Below are 16,289 nucleotides of genomic sequence, written 5' to 3'. Positions count from 1 at the left end.
GTAGTTCACCTGCTGCTGTCTTACAGTTATGGAGCTGGGTTTATTTTTGCAGCAAGCAAAGAGAATCGCAGTGCTAGCAGCAAATTTCTGAGCCCTGATGAATGCTCCATGGGTTAGTGTTTTTAGTAAAGAAGGCAACAGAGCTCTGGGCTGGTTTCATTGCAGCCAGGCGCTGGGTGTAGCTAGAGAGCATTGTAGCAATGCTTGTAGTGGGACGGGAGCGTTGGAGCTGCTATTGCCTGGCTGGTGCGGGATATGGTGGGGATGGAGCCCGAGGATGAGCCTGCTGGGATTTGGGGTGCTCGAAGTCCAGGTGGCTGCAGCTGGATGCTACAGAGCAGCCCCCAGCCCTGGAGTGGGTGGGCCAGGGCAGATGAGCTGGGAAAGCTGTTGGGGCTTCCTGCCAGTGTTGCTGGTAGCAGATCTGGGGGAAGGAAGTGTGCTTGAGTGAGACAAACTGTTGTAATTTTTCCTTTTCTATTGCATAAGGCCCTTATCAGGCTGCTCTTTTCTCTTCAATTATTTCATAGGGTTTGTCAAACCACTCTGCTCCAACAAAAGCTTGAGGGAAGCAGGTGGGAGAGCTGGGAGCCTCCTGAGCTGGAGCAGCTGGAGCAGAGCAGGTCTACCATGGGTCCTTGTAGCCCAACACTGAAGCTCGCTGGTGCACTCCCAGTTCCTCCTGAGCTGTTCCTCGTGCTCTCTTGCAGCTTTGGCCTTGAGGGGACATCCACAGCAAAGCACTGTCCCTAACAATTCCCAAGGGACCCTTAACATGTTCCCTGCCCCTGCCTCCAGCATATCAGTGCTTAGCCTGGTAGCTCATTCACCCTGGCTATTTACTACATGTATTAGCCAATGAGAAGTTACTCTTATGCTGTGTCTGTGCTTTCACAACTGTACATGGGACAAGATGTCCAAGCAGAAGCAAGCCAGGGCTGGAGCAGGCAGTATTAGGATGCTGGTGTCCAACCTCTCCTGCTTGCTACCCCCAGCAGCCAGCAAAATCCATGCTCCTTTGGTGTGGGTTTCACTTGCTTGATGTTTTAATCTTTGATACTTCCCCATTTGGGAACAACTTCCATTTTTTAGAGAATGTCTTTTTGTTTCTACATTTTATCTCTCCTGCTGATGTTTAAGCCTGCTGTAGGTGAATGGGGTGGGCATCCTTTGGAGACATGGATGTGCTTAGTTGTAGCACGTATGCTCCCCAACCCGACTGTAAGCATTCTAAGCGGTTAAACATTCCTTTTTCTATTTTTTTTAACCATCTTTATTAGTTCCCCTTTTTAATTTTATTTTTACTAGAGTGGATTGTGTTTCCCCCTGCCACTGACTGTGGGACCACTGTGGTTTTTGCAGGATGGTCTTGAGCAGCCAGGGTAAGGAGCAGGGCATCCACCTGTGCATCCAGCTGGGCACTCTTGGAGCTGTTGCTCCCCAGAGTCGTTAATTTTGGTGACCAGAGATGTCATTTTGGTGCTTTGCTCCTAAATGATGCTCACCCAGCCTACAGCAGGGTAATGGAAGTTTTCGCGGTGTTATTTTCTGTCCCTGATGAACATTAAATCTTCCCTGGTGTGTCCCAGCCACTGCTATACTCCAGCTGAATGAGCAGCACAACAGGAGCAGGGATTTGGGGAGGCTGTGGGATCTCTATTCTCAGAGATATTTTTTATTTTCAACCTTCTAGTATTTGTACAGGGGTACGCTTGGTTGTGAGCAGGTGCCTAAACTGGACATGGCATCTTTCCAAGCAGCACCACCTTCCCAGGGACCTCTCCCTGCATTTTCCCATGTTCTTGTTACCCACAAGGAGGGTCACCAGCCATGCATTTGCATGGCATGACTTGCCTTGCACTCCCATGCTGCCCACACTGATCGACACTCATCAACCCCTCGGCCGGGGGGGAGCAGCTGCTGCCCAGGAGATGGACTTATTGATGCTGGCCTTCCTGCTGGGAGCAGCTTAGCTTCCCCCCGCCTCGCTCTTCTCATCCTCTGCCATGTCCTTGCTCAAGCCAGGGCTGAACAAGGGACCTGGGGAAAAGGAAAAAGGAACTTCAGTTGGCATATATGGCAAGAAGTTTGCCTTTGCCTTAAGAAACCAGCTACCAGTGAACACGACATTGTCATTGTATTTTTTTTATTGTTTTTTTTGTGGTTTCAAAAGAATAGTAGAAAAATGTTACCCAGGGTAGCACTGAAGCAAGGGTGGGGATGTGGGCTGCTCCCCAATGTTGGGCCCTGGGAAACGCAGCTTGGAGAGACATGGAGAGGGCAGAGAAGGGCCAGCTGGAAAACAAAGACACATTAACCACAGAGCAACTGTTGGGGCTTTTTAAGAGCAAAACCACCATGGTTCCCAAGGCAGGAGCTTTTTATTTACCTGGGGGGTGAGGGGGGAGTGTCATGGTTTAGCCCCAGCCCGCAGCTAAGCACCATGCACCCGCTTGCTCACTCCCCCTACCCTGACGGGATGGGGGAGAGAATCGGAAGAGTGAGAAAAACTCCTGGGTTGAGATCAGAACAGTTTAATAATTGAAATAAAGTAAAATAGTAATGATAATAGTAACAATATAATAATAATAATATACAAAGCAAGTGATGCACAATGCAATTGCTTGCCACCCGCTGACCAATACCCAGACAGTTCCCGAGCAGCGATCGCTGCTCCCTGGCCAACCCCCCCCCCCCCCCAGTTTATATACTGAGCATGACGTCACATGGTATGGAATACCCCTTTTGCAAGTTTGGATCAACTGTTCTGGCTGTGGCCCCTCCCAGTTTCTTGTGCACCTGGCAGAGCATGGAAGCTGAAAAATCCTTGACTAGCATAAGCAGTACTTAGCAACAACTAAAAATCATCAGTGTGTTATCAACATTATTCTCATACTAAATCCAGAACATAGCACTATGCCAGCTACTAGGAAGAAAATTAACTCTATCCCAGCTGAAACCAGGACAGGGAGAAGCAGCTTTGCATTTCACCCCCTCACATGCATGGAAAGGTGCAGCTAAAGGCTGTTTTGTCAGGGGTTTCCACCTGGGTCCATGACTGCACGGTCAAACATGTGCTCGGGTTCCACAAGGGCTCACTGGGTACTTTCTGCTGCTGTAGCTATGGAAATAATTTCTGGCAGGGAGTTTCAGAGTTCAGTTTCCTGTCTCACCATGGTATCCTGGTCTCCGCCTAGTGCTATTGAGAGGCCTCAGCTCTTCCAGGGGCTTCAACCAGACTGTGTCACAGTCTCTGGGTTTAACCTAAGCACACCAGATGAACACCCTCCGGCTGATTCCAGGAGCTGCCTTCAGCAGTCTGCCTGCCCCACTGCCAGCTTGAAGGTGATTAACACCCCGGCTGCCCATCCAAGGGACCGGCGGCAGAATGCTGGCATTTAATGTGCCACCATTACACTTCAGAGTTAACAGCCGCGGAGTGGGCTGGCTAGGGCTGCCGCGGAGGCGCTCCCTGGGCTCTGCCCGTGGCGGGGAGCTCCCCGAAGGCCCCAACCCCGCCGGCGCCGGTACTCTCCGCTGCTGCGGTCAGCAGGGCGCGCCCGGGCGGGGGCGGCCCCGGGGCGGGAGACGCGCGGCACAGGTCGGCCCGCCCCTTTCCGCCCCTTCCGCCCCGTTCCGCCCGTCGCGCCGCCCGCCATGGTGGGGAAGGCCAGGCGTCCGCGGCTCCACCGCGCCGCCCCCCGGCCCTGGCCTGCCCAGGATCCACCGCCGCGCCCCGGCCCCGGCCCCGGCCCCGGCGCGGGCGGCTGGAGCGCGGCGGCCGGCAAGGTAGCGGGGGCGGGCGGGGCGGGGAGCGGAGCGGAGCGGAGTGGAGTGGGCGCGTGCGGCGCCGCGTCACGTGGGGCGGGGCTCCGCCTCCCGCTCGCGGGCGGTGGCGGGCGGGGGCGGGGGGGTCGCGGCTTGTGAGGGGTGGGCGGGGCGGTGGTCTGCCGGCGCGGGGCGGGTGGGCACGCGGTCCCCGCGCTTCCCAGCCCTGCTCGGTCTCTCGAGCTCGTGGGACGCCATGGAGCCCCACGCGGTGGCCGTCACCGGCGCAGGGCCCTCGCGGGGTGTCACCGCACCGCCAGGGGAGGCTCCGCAGGGTGTCTAAGGACACCCCTTGGCCCTGGCGCGGTGAATCGCTGGTGGTAGCTGCCAGGACCTCAGAGGGGCAGGAGATCGAGTGACATTGTTTCCTGAAGGCTGGTCTCCTTTTCCTGCTTAGAAAAGTCGCGTTGTGCCCTTCATGCTGCTTTTGCAGCCTTGAAGCTGCTGTGGCACTCTTTGCTGGGCAGCTGCTTGTCTGTCACGCCGGTTATCACCAGTGGGAGCATGCCGACAAGGGCTCCGCTCATCAGAGCAGGCAGGGAGGCGACATGAGCCTGGAGCTTCAGGACTCCAGTGCAAGGTCCTGCCTCTGCACCCTTGGAGTCCCAGTGGGTGGCTCTGGTGGCGGCTATTGCCTCTTCACACTACCGGCCATGATGATGGAACTGCCATGTAGTGACAACTACATATGGCAGCCGCCATAGCATCCCCAGGCCATTGGCATGCAGAGAGGAGAGCCTGCTTAGGGAGGTGGTGGTGACAGACATGTGCCAGCACTGCTCCTGCTGCTGGGGGAGAGCGTGCCTGTGCTGCGTCTCAGTGGGGTAACTTGGGTGCAGTAGTGGGGATCATTACCAGCAAGTGTTGGGAGCAGAGGGGTGAGAGGCTGCCCAGCTTGTTTTGCAGTGGTTCTCTTTGATTTCAGGTTAGGGCAGGTGGAGGTGAGCTGTCAGTTTACACACAATCATTTAGGAGATTTAGACCATGTGTTATTAATACGCAGTTTAGGTTAAAGGTGGGTGCTCCCTTACAGCAAGGACACAGAACAGCAGTAAATGGTTTTTATGCAGCTTTCCTTGTGAGGAGGGAGGAATAGGCTGTGCCATATACAGCTGGTTTTATACCACTATAAAGTTCTATGTCAGTGCTGGGAGATACTGCTGGCTAAAATAGTAAATTCTTCTAAGCCAACCAGAGAAACTACTGAAAAGCTTAGGACTTTGGGAGGTATTGCATGCTTAAAGGAACTTAGATGCTGAAGATTTGGTAAGTTGCTAGTCATCACTGAATCTGCTTAATGTCCATTGATTTTGGATTTAGGCTCCTAATATGCTCATTTGTTGCTTATCTGTATTGTTACATACTTACATACCTGTAATAAATCTGGCTTTTCCTAAGGATGCTGTTCACAGTTCTCCTAGGAGTAATATCTGAATTGACTTGAGTGAGGTGAGGTTGAGTTCAGGTAGAAATCTGTTAGGAATAGAACAGTCCAAAATGTGACTTTGTGAAACTTCCTTCTGGGTGGAAAAGCCTGGGGGGGCCAGGCCAGTGGGGTGACTTACCTACCCCTGCCTGCTCAGGAGAGGCACCTTCACGCTACTGCTGGAGTGTGCACCTTGCTCCCATCTGGATGGTGCTGGGTTTGATTTTTTTTTTAAAATGAATGTTGCCTGGTGGTGTTTGTACTGACTCCTGCTTACTGTTTCTTTTGGATAAGGACTGGGACTTCTTGTCTTCTGGTGTTTTTTCTGGGCTGAAGATTGACCCAGATACTCTAGTGAAGAAGCTTGACTTGGACTCCAGAAGCATAATTTCCTCCAGAACAGGTTTGTTGTATTTTGAATGAGTGCCACGTTAGGTTGTGAGCAAAGACACTGGGGACTGTATTTGCAGTGGCTGTTGGAACAAGCCCAGGAGAATTGAACCCAGACACAGCTTCCTGTGTTCCTGCAGGGGCTTTTAAAAGTCGTTTCTGTTTGTGGCTGGAGGAGGCAGAAAGGCATGTGTGTGCTTAGTGCTCCCTAGGTGGGGAACTGGCTTCAGGCTACCTGACAGCTGCTGAGCTGTGCCATGCAGCTGGAGCCCCCACCTGTGGAATGTCCTCATGCAGCCAAAGGCTCCTGGCCTCCAGGGGCTGAGGGAACCGCAGAGTCCAGGCTGTGACCTGATCTCCGGGCTTGCTCTGCAACTGCTTTTGCCTCACCAGCAGCTGCCATTCATACCCCGATATTTTGTCAGCAAGTTGCTTGCTGTGCATCAGCAGTGCCTCACTCAACGGCAGCCTGACTGCAGCCAGTTCTCTGCTCCTGTCCTTTGCTGTTGCTAGGTCCCTGGCTCAAGGACTCCTGGGCAGGAGAGTCTAGCTCACCAGGTGAGTGGTGAAAAGCACTCCCACAGCACTTCCTCACTCCATTCACGGGAGTGAGAGTGGGAACAGGAAGGAGATGATAGAGGCTTTTGTTTTCTAGTCCCACAACAAGGAAATGCTCCCTCTAGCTGCGTAGTGGCAGGCAGAGCTTTGTATCCAAAAACAGGTTCCACCTCTCTAAATGGAAACTGATGACACAGCAGTCTGTCCTGGAGCAGAAGATGCGTGTGACTCCCAAATACCTTGTTTGGAAACTAAATTAATTTCTTCTCTCCATGCAGATTAATACTGCTACAGTGACTTTGTTTTCATGTCCAGGGCTACAGACAAACCCAGTAACCACCCAAGGGCTTGTAGTTACCCAAGCAGTGGTGAGCTGTAGCAGCCATAGCCCATCGGTCACGTTTGGTCACAGAGTGAGCGAATGGGAAGATTGTGTGAGGACACATTTGCTGGAGATGTTTGCCCTCTGCACAGAAACCTTTGTGAAATGTATTGTTTTCAAAACACCGAGTTCATTGTTCATAACCCTCCTGGGAAAAGGACATGTGTGCATATGTGTGTGCATGTGAACGCAGCCATCTCTTTAATTAAATTAAACAGCATGTTGTTGAAGGCTGACAGCCTGCAATCCTAGTCTTTCATTGTAGGCTACAGCGGTACATGTCTGGTTTATAAATAGACCTGTGCTGCTGGTCCCTGTGCAGTGCTGATGATGCAGATGTGTGGTGCCTGACTATATTTAACCCTCTCTTGAGGCTGCGTGCTGGCTTCCTGCAGACAGTGATGCTGACCCCAATGCTGTGTGCTCCCTCACACTTTCCAGATGATCAGCTAAAAATAGCTGTTCATTTGGGGACTCAAAACTGCAATTCAACAAGGCAGAAAGTGATTTTTTTTTTTATTTTTTTTTTTTTTTTGTTAACATCTTCCCAAGCTGCTGTGCCCTTTCTTGTATCACTCTGGAGCCATGTGGAGGCTTTCTCATTATGAAAATCAGTTCAGGGTTGTTTTTGTGTTAATTCAGTGAACTGTAACTAGGCTGTGCATACAATGGCAGACACCCTGGAGTTAGAAAAGAGATTCTAGGCGGACGTGCTTTGTCTCCTGGGATCTCTGGTCATCTGAGAGCCTGTTCAGCACAAAATTCAACCTGACTCCAACCCTTCCCCCCCTCCTCCCCCCCCCCCCCTTCCTCCCAACCCCCCTTAGCTCAGTGCACAGGGCAGGAGGGTAGGATTCTCCTACACATTGTTATTTTAAGATTTAATAGCAAGACAAAAAAGTGTTTCTCTCCCACTTGCTTTTCAAGCTCTGAGAAGGTCAAGTTGGCAGACTGTAGGTAGGCTTACTCTTATCTCCTGTGCTTTTCACAGCTGAAGATTTTTTTCTGTCAAGGATGCTATGTGGCAGTTGAGAAAGCTGTTTGTCCTCCCTGTGTGTTTGGTGCACACGATTGCTTCACATTACCTAAAATTGATGGTATCTCTGTGTTTTGTGTTATGATCTGGCCTTGTGCTGTGACACTTTAAGGACAGCCAGTGTGGGCTTAAAGAGGCCTGAAGAGCATGAATGAAACAAGGTAGCAGTTACAGGGCTTGGACCTGGTAGGAAGCCCTCTGCTGGGTTACCGAGCCCAGCTGGCAGCTATGGGTTTTGGCTCTGTTATCTCTCTTCCTTAGACCCTGTATCCCTCTGCTTTTGGAGATGTAGTTCCCAGAAAGCCAGTGTCTCACTCCATGGCTGTGCTTCCATGGCATTGCAGCTTGGTTGAAGGTATTTGCATAAGATGTTTCTGGTTAAAACATTTGACCTTCCTACTACTATTCTGCCTCTGTTACTTTCTCCACTTGGGCTTTCACATTTTGGCTTTGTGCTTGAACTGGGGCACCCAGCTTCTGTCTTGACAGAGCATGAGCACCAGCGCTATGTGATCTGGAGTGCTCTCTGCTAATTCTGAAGCTGTCAGATGTGGAGCTGGCCCAGAAGGATAGGCAGGGTTGAGAGATTGCTTGTTGCTGGAAAAGTAAGGAAGAAGAGGTGGTGGCATTGGCTTGTGGCTCCACCTGTCAGCATGCTGCCTCACTGTTTAAGAGAGGATGGTGGCTGGCTGGATCAGCAGAAGAGACCTGGAAAGCCTCGTCTCCTCAGAGCATGGTGCAGGGACAGCAGTTGCTCCTAGACCAGTTGGAGGTGGTGATGTAGGGGGAAGAGCCAGCCAGGCCTGCTCCTGCAAGGCTGCCTGGAAGACTTGGAGGGTTGTAGAGCTATCTTTCATCTCTGTCTTGTCTCTTTTTCCTTCTCTAACTGGGATGAGTAGGTGAATATGATGGTACATCTTTAGCTGGCTACTTCTCTTGGGTTCCTTGGTCTCCCTCTCTGCCTTCTGTGCCTATGATGTGCTTTCTGGCTCCCCACTTTCTCTGTCCATCCTCTGCCTATTTGACATGCTTGTGTGGTCCCTTTTTCCCACGTGGCCTGGGCACTCAGGGCAGCTTTTGCAGAAGTTCTTTACCTGTTGTCCAGCTGTGAGGGTATCTGTGCTTGTGACAAAATATTTTGCTTCATTTTCTCTGGAGAAGATAAAGTGACTCTTAGTTCCTTTCATCTTTTTATTTTAACACCAGAAGTTAGAGATGTAAATGAGGATTGTTAGTCCAGCAGCTGGAGATGTGTTTCAGTTCACCCTTACATTGCTGCATCTGCCATGAGCTGACTGTGCCCTGCCATATCCCAGTTCTTCTGAATGCCTTAGATTTGGGTGGTGATGGAGAGCTGAAGAAGCAAGCTGCAGAGAAAGGCAAGTGCTTCTTTGAAAACCTCAGATGCTGTTAGTGTTTGGGGCTAACATCTGTAGTAAGAATCATGTCTCCCAGCCTGGCCTGGACAGACTTTTTTCTCAGGGTTTGTGTTCAGCTTTGTTGTCAAACAGGATGACTGCCTTTCCTCGTATTCCTAAGGTGGGTCTCAAGTTGCCCTGTCGTCATTCAAAGCAGCCTGCAGAAGGATGGGAGTGTGGGGAGATGTGTAAGTGTGGGCCCTGGGTGCAGTGGCGGGGAAAGGTTGCCTGAACTGTGGGACTCTAACAAAGGCAGTCAGGGGAGCTTGGACAGGAGGCAGAGAGGTGACATTTTGAATTCACTGAATTAGTTGGAGTACCTGTAAAATCAGCTGATAGTGGCAAATCAAAAATCTCCCTTGTGTACTGAATTTTTACACTGTGCTTCATTCTACAGATCTGGTCTCTTCCAATTAAAATCTAGTCTGAGGAAGAGCTTGGAATTGGGTTAGATTTTAGAAGATGTCAGGCTGGAGCTCAACAGTGGTCAGAAAAGCAAATCAGCTGTTGGAAAACAGAAGGAAAAGAGAATGACTTGCAGAGTGTTGTTATACTCCATAAATAACTACATGGTACATGCAGCTATTTGATGCTATGTGTAGCTCTGGTCCTCTTGTCTTGAAAAAAGATGTAGCAGACAGCAAATGTTCAGAGAAGGGCAGCAAGGCTGCTCAGAGGCCTGGGATGCCTGTTTAGTTGTTCCTAAAGCAAAAGCCCCAGGCTTTTCAGCTGGGAGAAGGCAGTGAGGCAGGGTGTGATGGAAGCCTGAAAGCTGCATGGTGAGGGAGGCTGGGTGCACCTGTCTGCGGACTCTTCCACTACAAACCTGGAAGAAGCAATGGCAATAGCAGATGGCAGATACACACCCCAACAAGATATTTTGTGTCTCACATGGTGAATTCAGCTCTGGCCTCCGTGTCCGTGTGTGATGTGAGCGCTGGACGCTTCTGTGGGTTCAGAAAGGGGCTGCACAGATTGATGCAGGGGGCCGTCAGGGTTTCTTAATGCAAGGACTTGTCTGGTTTGGGATGTGCGGGTGGAGCATGGTGGTTCTGCTCTTGCTGGGTCTTATGTGGAAAAAGGGAGGGATATTGAGGCCTGGAAATCGCTTGTAGTGTTGCAACAGGACTGGAGACAGGCTTCCCCTGCCATGGGTGGCGGTCCTAAATCCAACTACGTCCCTGTGTGCAGCACAGAGAGGCAGCGGGGGGGCTGTGCGGTGGCTCAGGCCACCGGGATGTGCAGGGGAGGGACGTGGGCTGCCACCAGGGCAGTGTGGGACTGCTGGGGCAAGAGGAAGGCCCAGACCGTAGCTGTGGGGCTGTGTGATGTGCTAGGGGCTAACTATACAACAACAGAGCATGGTTACTTCCACATGATGAAAAGCTTCATCTGGAAGACCCGCTTTGATGCGCTGGAGCCAGAGGGATGCAATCCTGTAGGAAACCAAGCCACTGTCATGCTGGGGCTTGGGGGCTATTGTCTGTAGCCACCAACGAGAGAGGAGACCTTTTTCTCTACTTCCCCCCCCCCCCTTAGTTTTCCTCAATTTGTTAAGTGACCAGCTTTTGCTGCTCTTTTGGCTGTGATTATTCTGAGGGAACAGAGAGGAGCATGACACATAAGTTGGAAAGTTCAGGATCTATAAGCAGGGTTAGCATCTCAGTTAACGTGAGTGGTTGTGTGTGCCCATGCAAGTGTGTGCTGGGGCTGAAAGGAGATGGAAAGAGGCCCCTTGTTTTGGGAGGATAAACGGGTGGTGTTGGTTCTTGCCAACTGAAGGCCCTGTTTTTCTGAGGATTTCTGAGGATTCCTGGTGCATCTGGTGGAGGCAGGGTGCCCTGTCAAAATACCTGCTACTCTCATGTTAATGGTCTCATTGCTTCCTTTAGATACAAGGCTGATTTAGCATGCTTGTGATAGGTGCGGGGTATCAGCTTAGGCTGTTCTGGCATCAGTAATTCTTGTGGCATGAGAAGGAAAGGGTGGAACTGTAACGAAATATGTTACCAAAATGGAATTAATTTTAGGCAAGTCTTGCATGCGTGACAGTAGTTAGCCAGTGGTCTAAAATGGAAAGTATTTTAATACAGGGAGCTCTGAGCCATGTCATACAGTGAAGCAGACCTGCTGCAACTACTTTCTCCTGCTCTGCTTCTTGTCTTTAATCGTTAGTTCATCTTAACACCAGATTCCAGATGATTTCCACATGCTCGTAGGTAACAAAAGCCAGCAACATCACTGTGAACACGGGTGTTAAGTCCATGAGTTGCTTGCTGAATGATTGCTTCCTATCAGTGTAGTTTACTTAGCCACTGACGTAATGTAAATCAAATGCTTTGCCATAATCTAATCCGTGCAAGGACCTCTGTTACTAGTGTGAGTAAATAAATCTCATCTGGGTGAGCCTCTATAGCATGGGAATTAAATGTTTCCAACTAAGTCAGTGTCGTGGTTTAGCCCCAGCCAGCAACTAAGCACCACGCAGCCGCTCGCTCACTCCCCCTACCCTGGTGGGACGGGGGAGAGAATTGGAGGAGTAAGAGTGAGAAAAACTCCTGGGTTGAGATAAGAACAGTTTAATAATTGAAATAAACTAAAATAGTAATGCTAATAGTAACAGTATAATAATGATAATAATAATAATGATATACGAAGCAAGTGATGCACAATGCAATTGCTCACCACCCACTGACCGATACTCAGACAGTTCCCGAGCAGCGATCGCTGCTCTCTGGCCACCCCCCCCCCCCAGTTTATATACTGAGCATGACGTCATATGGTATGGAATAGCCCTTTGGTCAGTTTGGATCAACTATTCTGGCTGTGCCCCCTCCCAGTTTCTTGTGCACCTGGCAGAGCATGGGAAGCTGAAAAAGTCCTTGACTAGCATAAGCAGTACTCAGCAACAACTAAAAACATCAGCATGTTATCAACATTCTTCTCCTACTAAATCGAAAACACAGCACTATGCCTGCTGCTAGGAAGAAAATTAACTCTATCCCAGCCGAAACCAGGACAGTCAGAAATAATGCCCTGTTGTATGAGGGGGGGGTTGCTTTTTTTTTTTTTTCCTTTAGCTTTCCTTCCTGAGTGTTTGCTCCTGTTCAAGCGTGGCTCTGGCAAACCAGTTGCCTGGGAATGTCTCTTATTTTGGAGTGGATGATGAACCAGTTATGGAATGATAAGAACAACTGGTCTGGCAGCTTCCTGCTTTATTTTCAGCTTCTCCAGAAGGGAGCTGTGACAAGATGTGTTGTTGAGAAAGCAAAAGTGCAAGGCAGCAGGTGCTGCTACTTCAGAATTGCTTGCAAAACCTTAGCTTGTTGCCTTGATTTCTGAGGTTGTGTCAAGAGCAGCTTTTGCTGCAGATTGCTCTAGCTCCTCCTGTGCCACTGGTGAGCCAGGAAAATGTGCAACATGCATTAAAACCATTTGCTGCCTCTGGTCCTGGACCAGTTAAGGGTCCTTAAGGAGACCATAAGGTCTACCAGAGGGTAGCTTTAGCTTGGACATAAAGAAGAAATTTTGTTACGATGAGGGTGGTGAGACACTGGAACAGGTTGCCCTGAGAAGCTTTGGATGCCCCATTATTGGAAATGTTCAAGGTCAGGTTGGACAGGGCTTTGAGCAACCTGATCTAGTGAAAGATGAAAGGGGGGTTGGACTAGGTGATCTCTGAAGGTGTCTTCCAACCCAAACCACTCTGTAAGTGTATGATTCTATACCGAGGTGGGGGGCACAGAGTGATGTAGGTCATTAGCCTGAACAGAGGTTGCGCTGGGCCTTGCTGTTGCTGAAACCTGGATCTGCACAATGTGATGCAAAGCTATAGGGGAGTTTCAGGCATGCGTGCTGTAATAGCTCTGCCTTTCCCTTTGTATTTTGAGAGCTTTTGTCCTCTGATGACCAGGACTGTCTTGCAGCATGGGTTTTTTTCTCAGTGGCACAGAGGGGAGTGGAGGAGTAAAATTACTGAGCATCTGACAAAGAAGGAAGTCCCTTTTCTTCCTGAAGAAATGCAGAGACAGGAGAGAATAAAATCAGGCCGAGCAGGTACCTGACAGCTTGGAATTGCTGGAGTCTGCAGGCTGTGTACAGCTGTCGTGGTTTAACCCAAGCCAGCAACTAAGCACCACGCAGCCGCTCGCTCACTCCCCTACCCCGATGGGATGGGGGAGAGAATCGGAAGAGTAAGAGTGAGAAACACTCCTGGGTTGAGATAAGAACAGTTTAATAATTGAAATAAAGTAGTAATGATAATAATAACAATATAATAATGATAATAACAATAATAATATACAAAGCAAGTGATGCACAATTCAGTTGCTCACCACCTGCCGACCGATACTCAGACAGTTCCCGAGCAGCTGCTCCCCGGCCACCCCCCCCCAGTTTATATACTGAGCATGACGTCATATGGTATGGAATAGCCCTTTGGTCAGTTTGGATCAACTATTCTGGCTGTGCCCCCTCCCACTTTCTTGGGTACCTGGCAGAGCATGGGAAGCTGAAAAGTCCTTGACTAGCATAAGCAGTACTCAGCAACAACTAAAATCATCAGTGTGTTATCAACATTCTTCTCCTACTAAATCGAAAACACAGCACTATGCCTGCTACTAGGAAGAAAATTAACTCTATCCCAGCTGAAACCAGGACAACAGCCTTGCTTTTCCCCTTTCTTAGATATGCTGTGATTTCCTTTTGTTACCAAGCCTCCCTCTGCAGAGTCACTAAGTATGACCTTCTGGTTTGCACCTCAGCTTCTGCTCTGGTGTTTGAGATTTGCTGTGTCTGTCATGTATCTGCTTCCTTCTCCTTGCGTTCTGCAGCCACTTGTCCAATTCTGTTCTCCTTTTGTAGCGTCAAATGAGAAGGAGAAAAGCTGTGGTTGGCTGGCATCATGGTCCGGCCGTGGGACTATGCACTAACTTCATGTGACATGATTTGCTTTCCTGTTTGGTTTTCTTTTGTTGTTGGGTTTTTTTTGTTTTTTTTTTTAAATGACTGATGTGCCAGAATACATGTAAGACCTTTCCTCTTCCAGCATCGCTGTTCCTGCAGTGTCTGGACTCATGGTTACCGCTGCAGTGGATCCACTGTTGTGTTGCTTGCAGAATTGCAGTGATGGCCAGTCCCGTGTTACTCTTCAGGGGCTCTGACAGGATGCAAATCTTTGTGTCCCATAATTTATTCCTATCTGTTGATTGGATTTCTGCTTGTTTTTGGCCTTTAAATATTGTGGTTCTTCCTCTTCTGTCCTCACCCCGATCATGTTTCTCCATGAAGTGCTTCTGTGCAAATCCTAGAGTTGTGCTGTTGGTAGGAGCAGGTTGCTTCTGCTGGGAAGACGTTTGCTGTGTTACTCTGCAGAGCATGGTGTGAGTCTGCCCTCCTGCTGTGTCTAATCCTAGCGCTGTGCACCTTTTTTAGGCAGATTTTTGGTAGCGTGAATCAGTAAGAACAGGCCAGAGACGTCGGCAGCCTTCCCACTGCGTACATTTTGGGCCTTTCCTTCACTTCTTGTACAGCGTGCTGCCTGCCACATCATGTAGTCCCCTTCAGCTGTGCCTTCCTGGGTATTGTGCAGTGCCTGGCCTCATGAAGCTGGAGGTTTCCTGTTTGTTTTGTTTTGTTTTTTTTTTCTTTTCTGGCATGTTGGAGTGTTTAGCAATTGAAGGATAAAAAAAAAATTAATCTGCTTGTTTTAATGAACACATCCTTTTTGAATATCAGTTTTAAGCCTTTGCTGCTTTTTCTTAATGTGAATTTGGGGTATTTTTAAATCTTCTGCTTGTGTTGGTCATTCGCCATGTCCTTGGTGTGGAAAGCTGCTGGATCTTCATGGTTCTGCTGCTGTCACTTTTTTTCAGCATTTAATTCTGTGCTGACAGTTGTCACACCCGTCTTGTGTTTGTTTTGTGCAGAGTGCCTTTCTCAAGCTGTTCCCCACCGTAACACTCCTCAGATGGAAAGGGGTGAAAACAGTTTGCTCTGCAAACTGAGGATGACAGTGAGCAGCCTGTGAGGAGCGTCTGTAGCATCTCCAATGTGTGTGTAAAATGTGACGTGCTGTGCTAGTCCAAAATGACAAGATGTTCCTGCTCCATCTGTCTTTGTTATTAGCTGCCCAGGCTTTGGCCTGTGTGAATTTTGGGAGTGTTGAAATGCTCTCCCTTAAGTTGGTGTCAGAGGTAGCCTATTGGTGATGCCCTGAAATGGTGGTGTTGCACTGAAATGATATTAACATCTTTGAAAATCTGTACTCATGATGTGGTTGCTGCCCTAGGAGGAGCAGCTCTTTGAGTGGCATTTGAGCTGGAATTTTTTGCTTTCATGGGTGGGGACTGCATATCAACATGGCTTTAAAATGGGGCACTCAAGCTCCATTAAAGGAGCCTTCAGCTGTTGCAGCTTGGATAAAGCTCAGCCTTGATGACTTGAAGTTGTGCTCCCAGCCTGCCCCACTCATCTGCTGCCCCGATGCGGTCAGCAGCTGCTTTTTTGTGGTCTCTGAGCAAGCAGAGTAGCTCTGCGGTATCCCTTGCCTCTTGCCCCAGCAGACTGAGAATGATGCATGCCAGTGGGCACCCAGCCTTGGGTAGAGACCAGCTCCCTTTCCTTGTGCAGTCTTGAGGGGTGTGGGGAGAAGGGCTCAGGAAAGCCAGCAACTATTTTGGCAGTTCCTTGTTTCTTTTTCGTATTCTTATCTCTACTATATCTTCAGCCACCCAGCAGACATGAATAGTCAAAGTGCAGCCACCTTCAGCCCCTCTCCCAGGGCAGGTGTGGGCTGCACACCTCTCCTTTGTGTGCCTCTCTCCTCCCTGCCCATGTACCTTCTGCAAGGTGTCCATTGTCTGTCTTGTAACCTGCACAGGTCAAGGGTGTGTCCCAGGACTGGAACATGCAGGTTTCAGGTCAAACTGCAAACTCCTTCCATAAGCTGGTGTTTTCTCTGACTGTGTATGAAAGTGCTTGAAACCTCCAGTAAAAGAATTTGCAAGAAGAGAAAAATTCCCAGAACGGGGAAATGCTGGGCAGGGACAGGCAAAGTGACACTCTTTACCTCTCCCCCCATCCCCAAGGTTAATGACTTGGCATCCAGAAATGGCTGTGAAGGTCATTGTATGTGTCTTTATTACATTGACTGGGGGAGCGGTTCCACTGCCTGTTTGCGGAAGCGCAGTCCAAAAAGCATTGCTCGCTTCCATGCCTTGAGCTGAGCTGTAACTAACCCAGTCCGTCACT

The 16,289-nt window shown here is 49.6% G+C and overlaps 1 protein-coding gene across 1 annotated transcript in view; it reads left to right on the top strand.

The window, feature by feature from the left end:
- Positions 1–3,657: 3,657 nt before the first annotated feature.
- Positions 3,658–16,289, top strand: part of SLX9 (SLX9 ribosome biogenesis factor) — a 59,820-nt gene continuing 47,188 nt past the window's right edge. Inside the window, exons 1-2 of the mRNA XM_075711237.1 lie at positions 3,658–3,789; positions 5,549–5,657. Coding sequence (XP_075567352.1) covers positions 3,658–3,789; positions 5,549–5,657 — 241 coding nt within the window. The remainder of the gene's footprint in view (positions 3,790–5,548; positions 5,658–16,289) is intronic.

The sequence above is a fragment of the Pelecanus crispus genome, chromosome 5 (assembly GCF_030463565.1).
Source record: "Pelecanus crispus isolate bPelCri1 chromosome 5, bPelCri1.pri, whole genome shotgun sequence".
NCBI classification, from domain to species: domain Eukaryota; kingdom Metazoa; phylum Chordata; class Aves; order Pelecaniformes; family Pelecanidae; genus Pelecanus; species Pelecanus crispus.
Note: the sequence above shows the minus strand (reverse complement) of the source record. Positions and strands in the feature narration are given on the sequence as shown.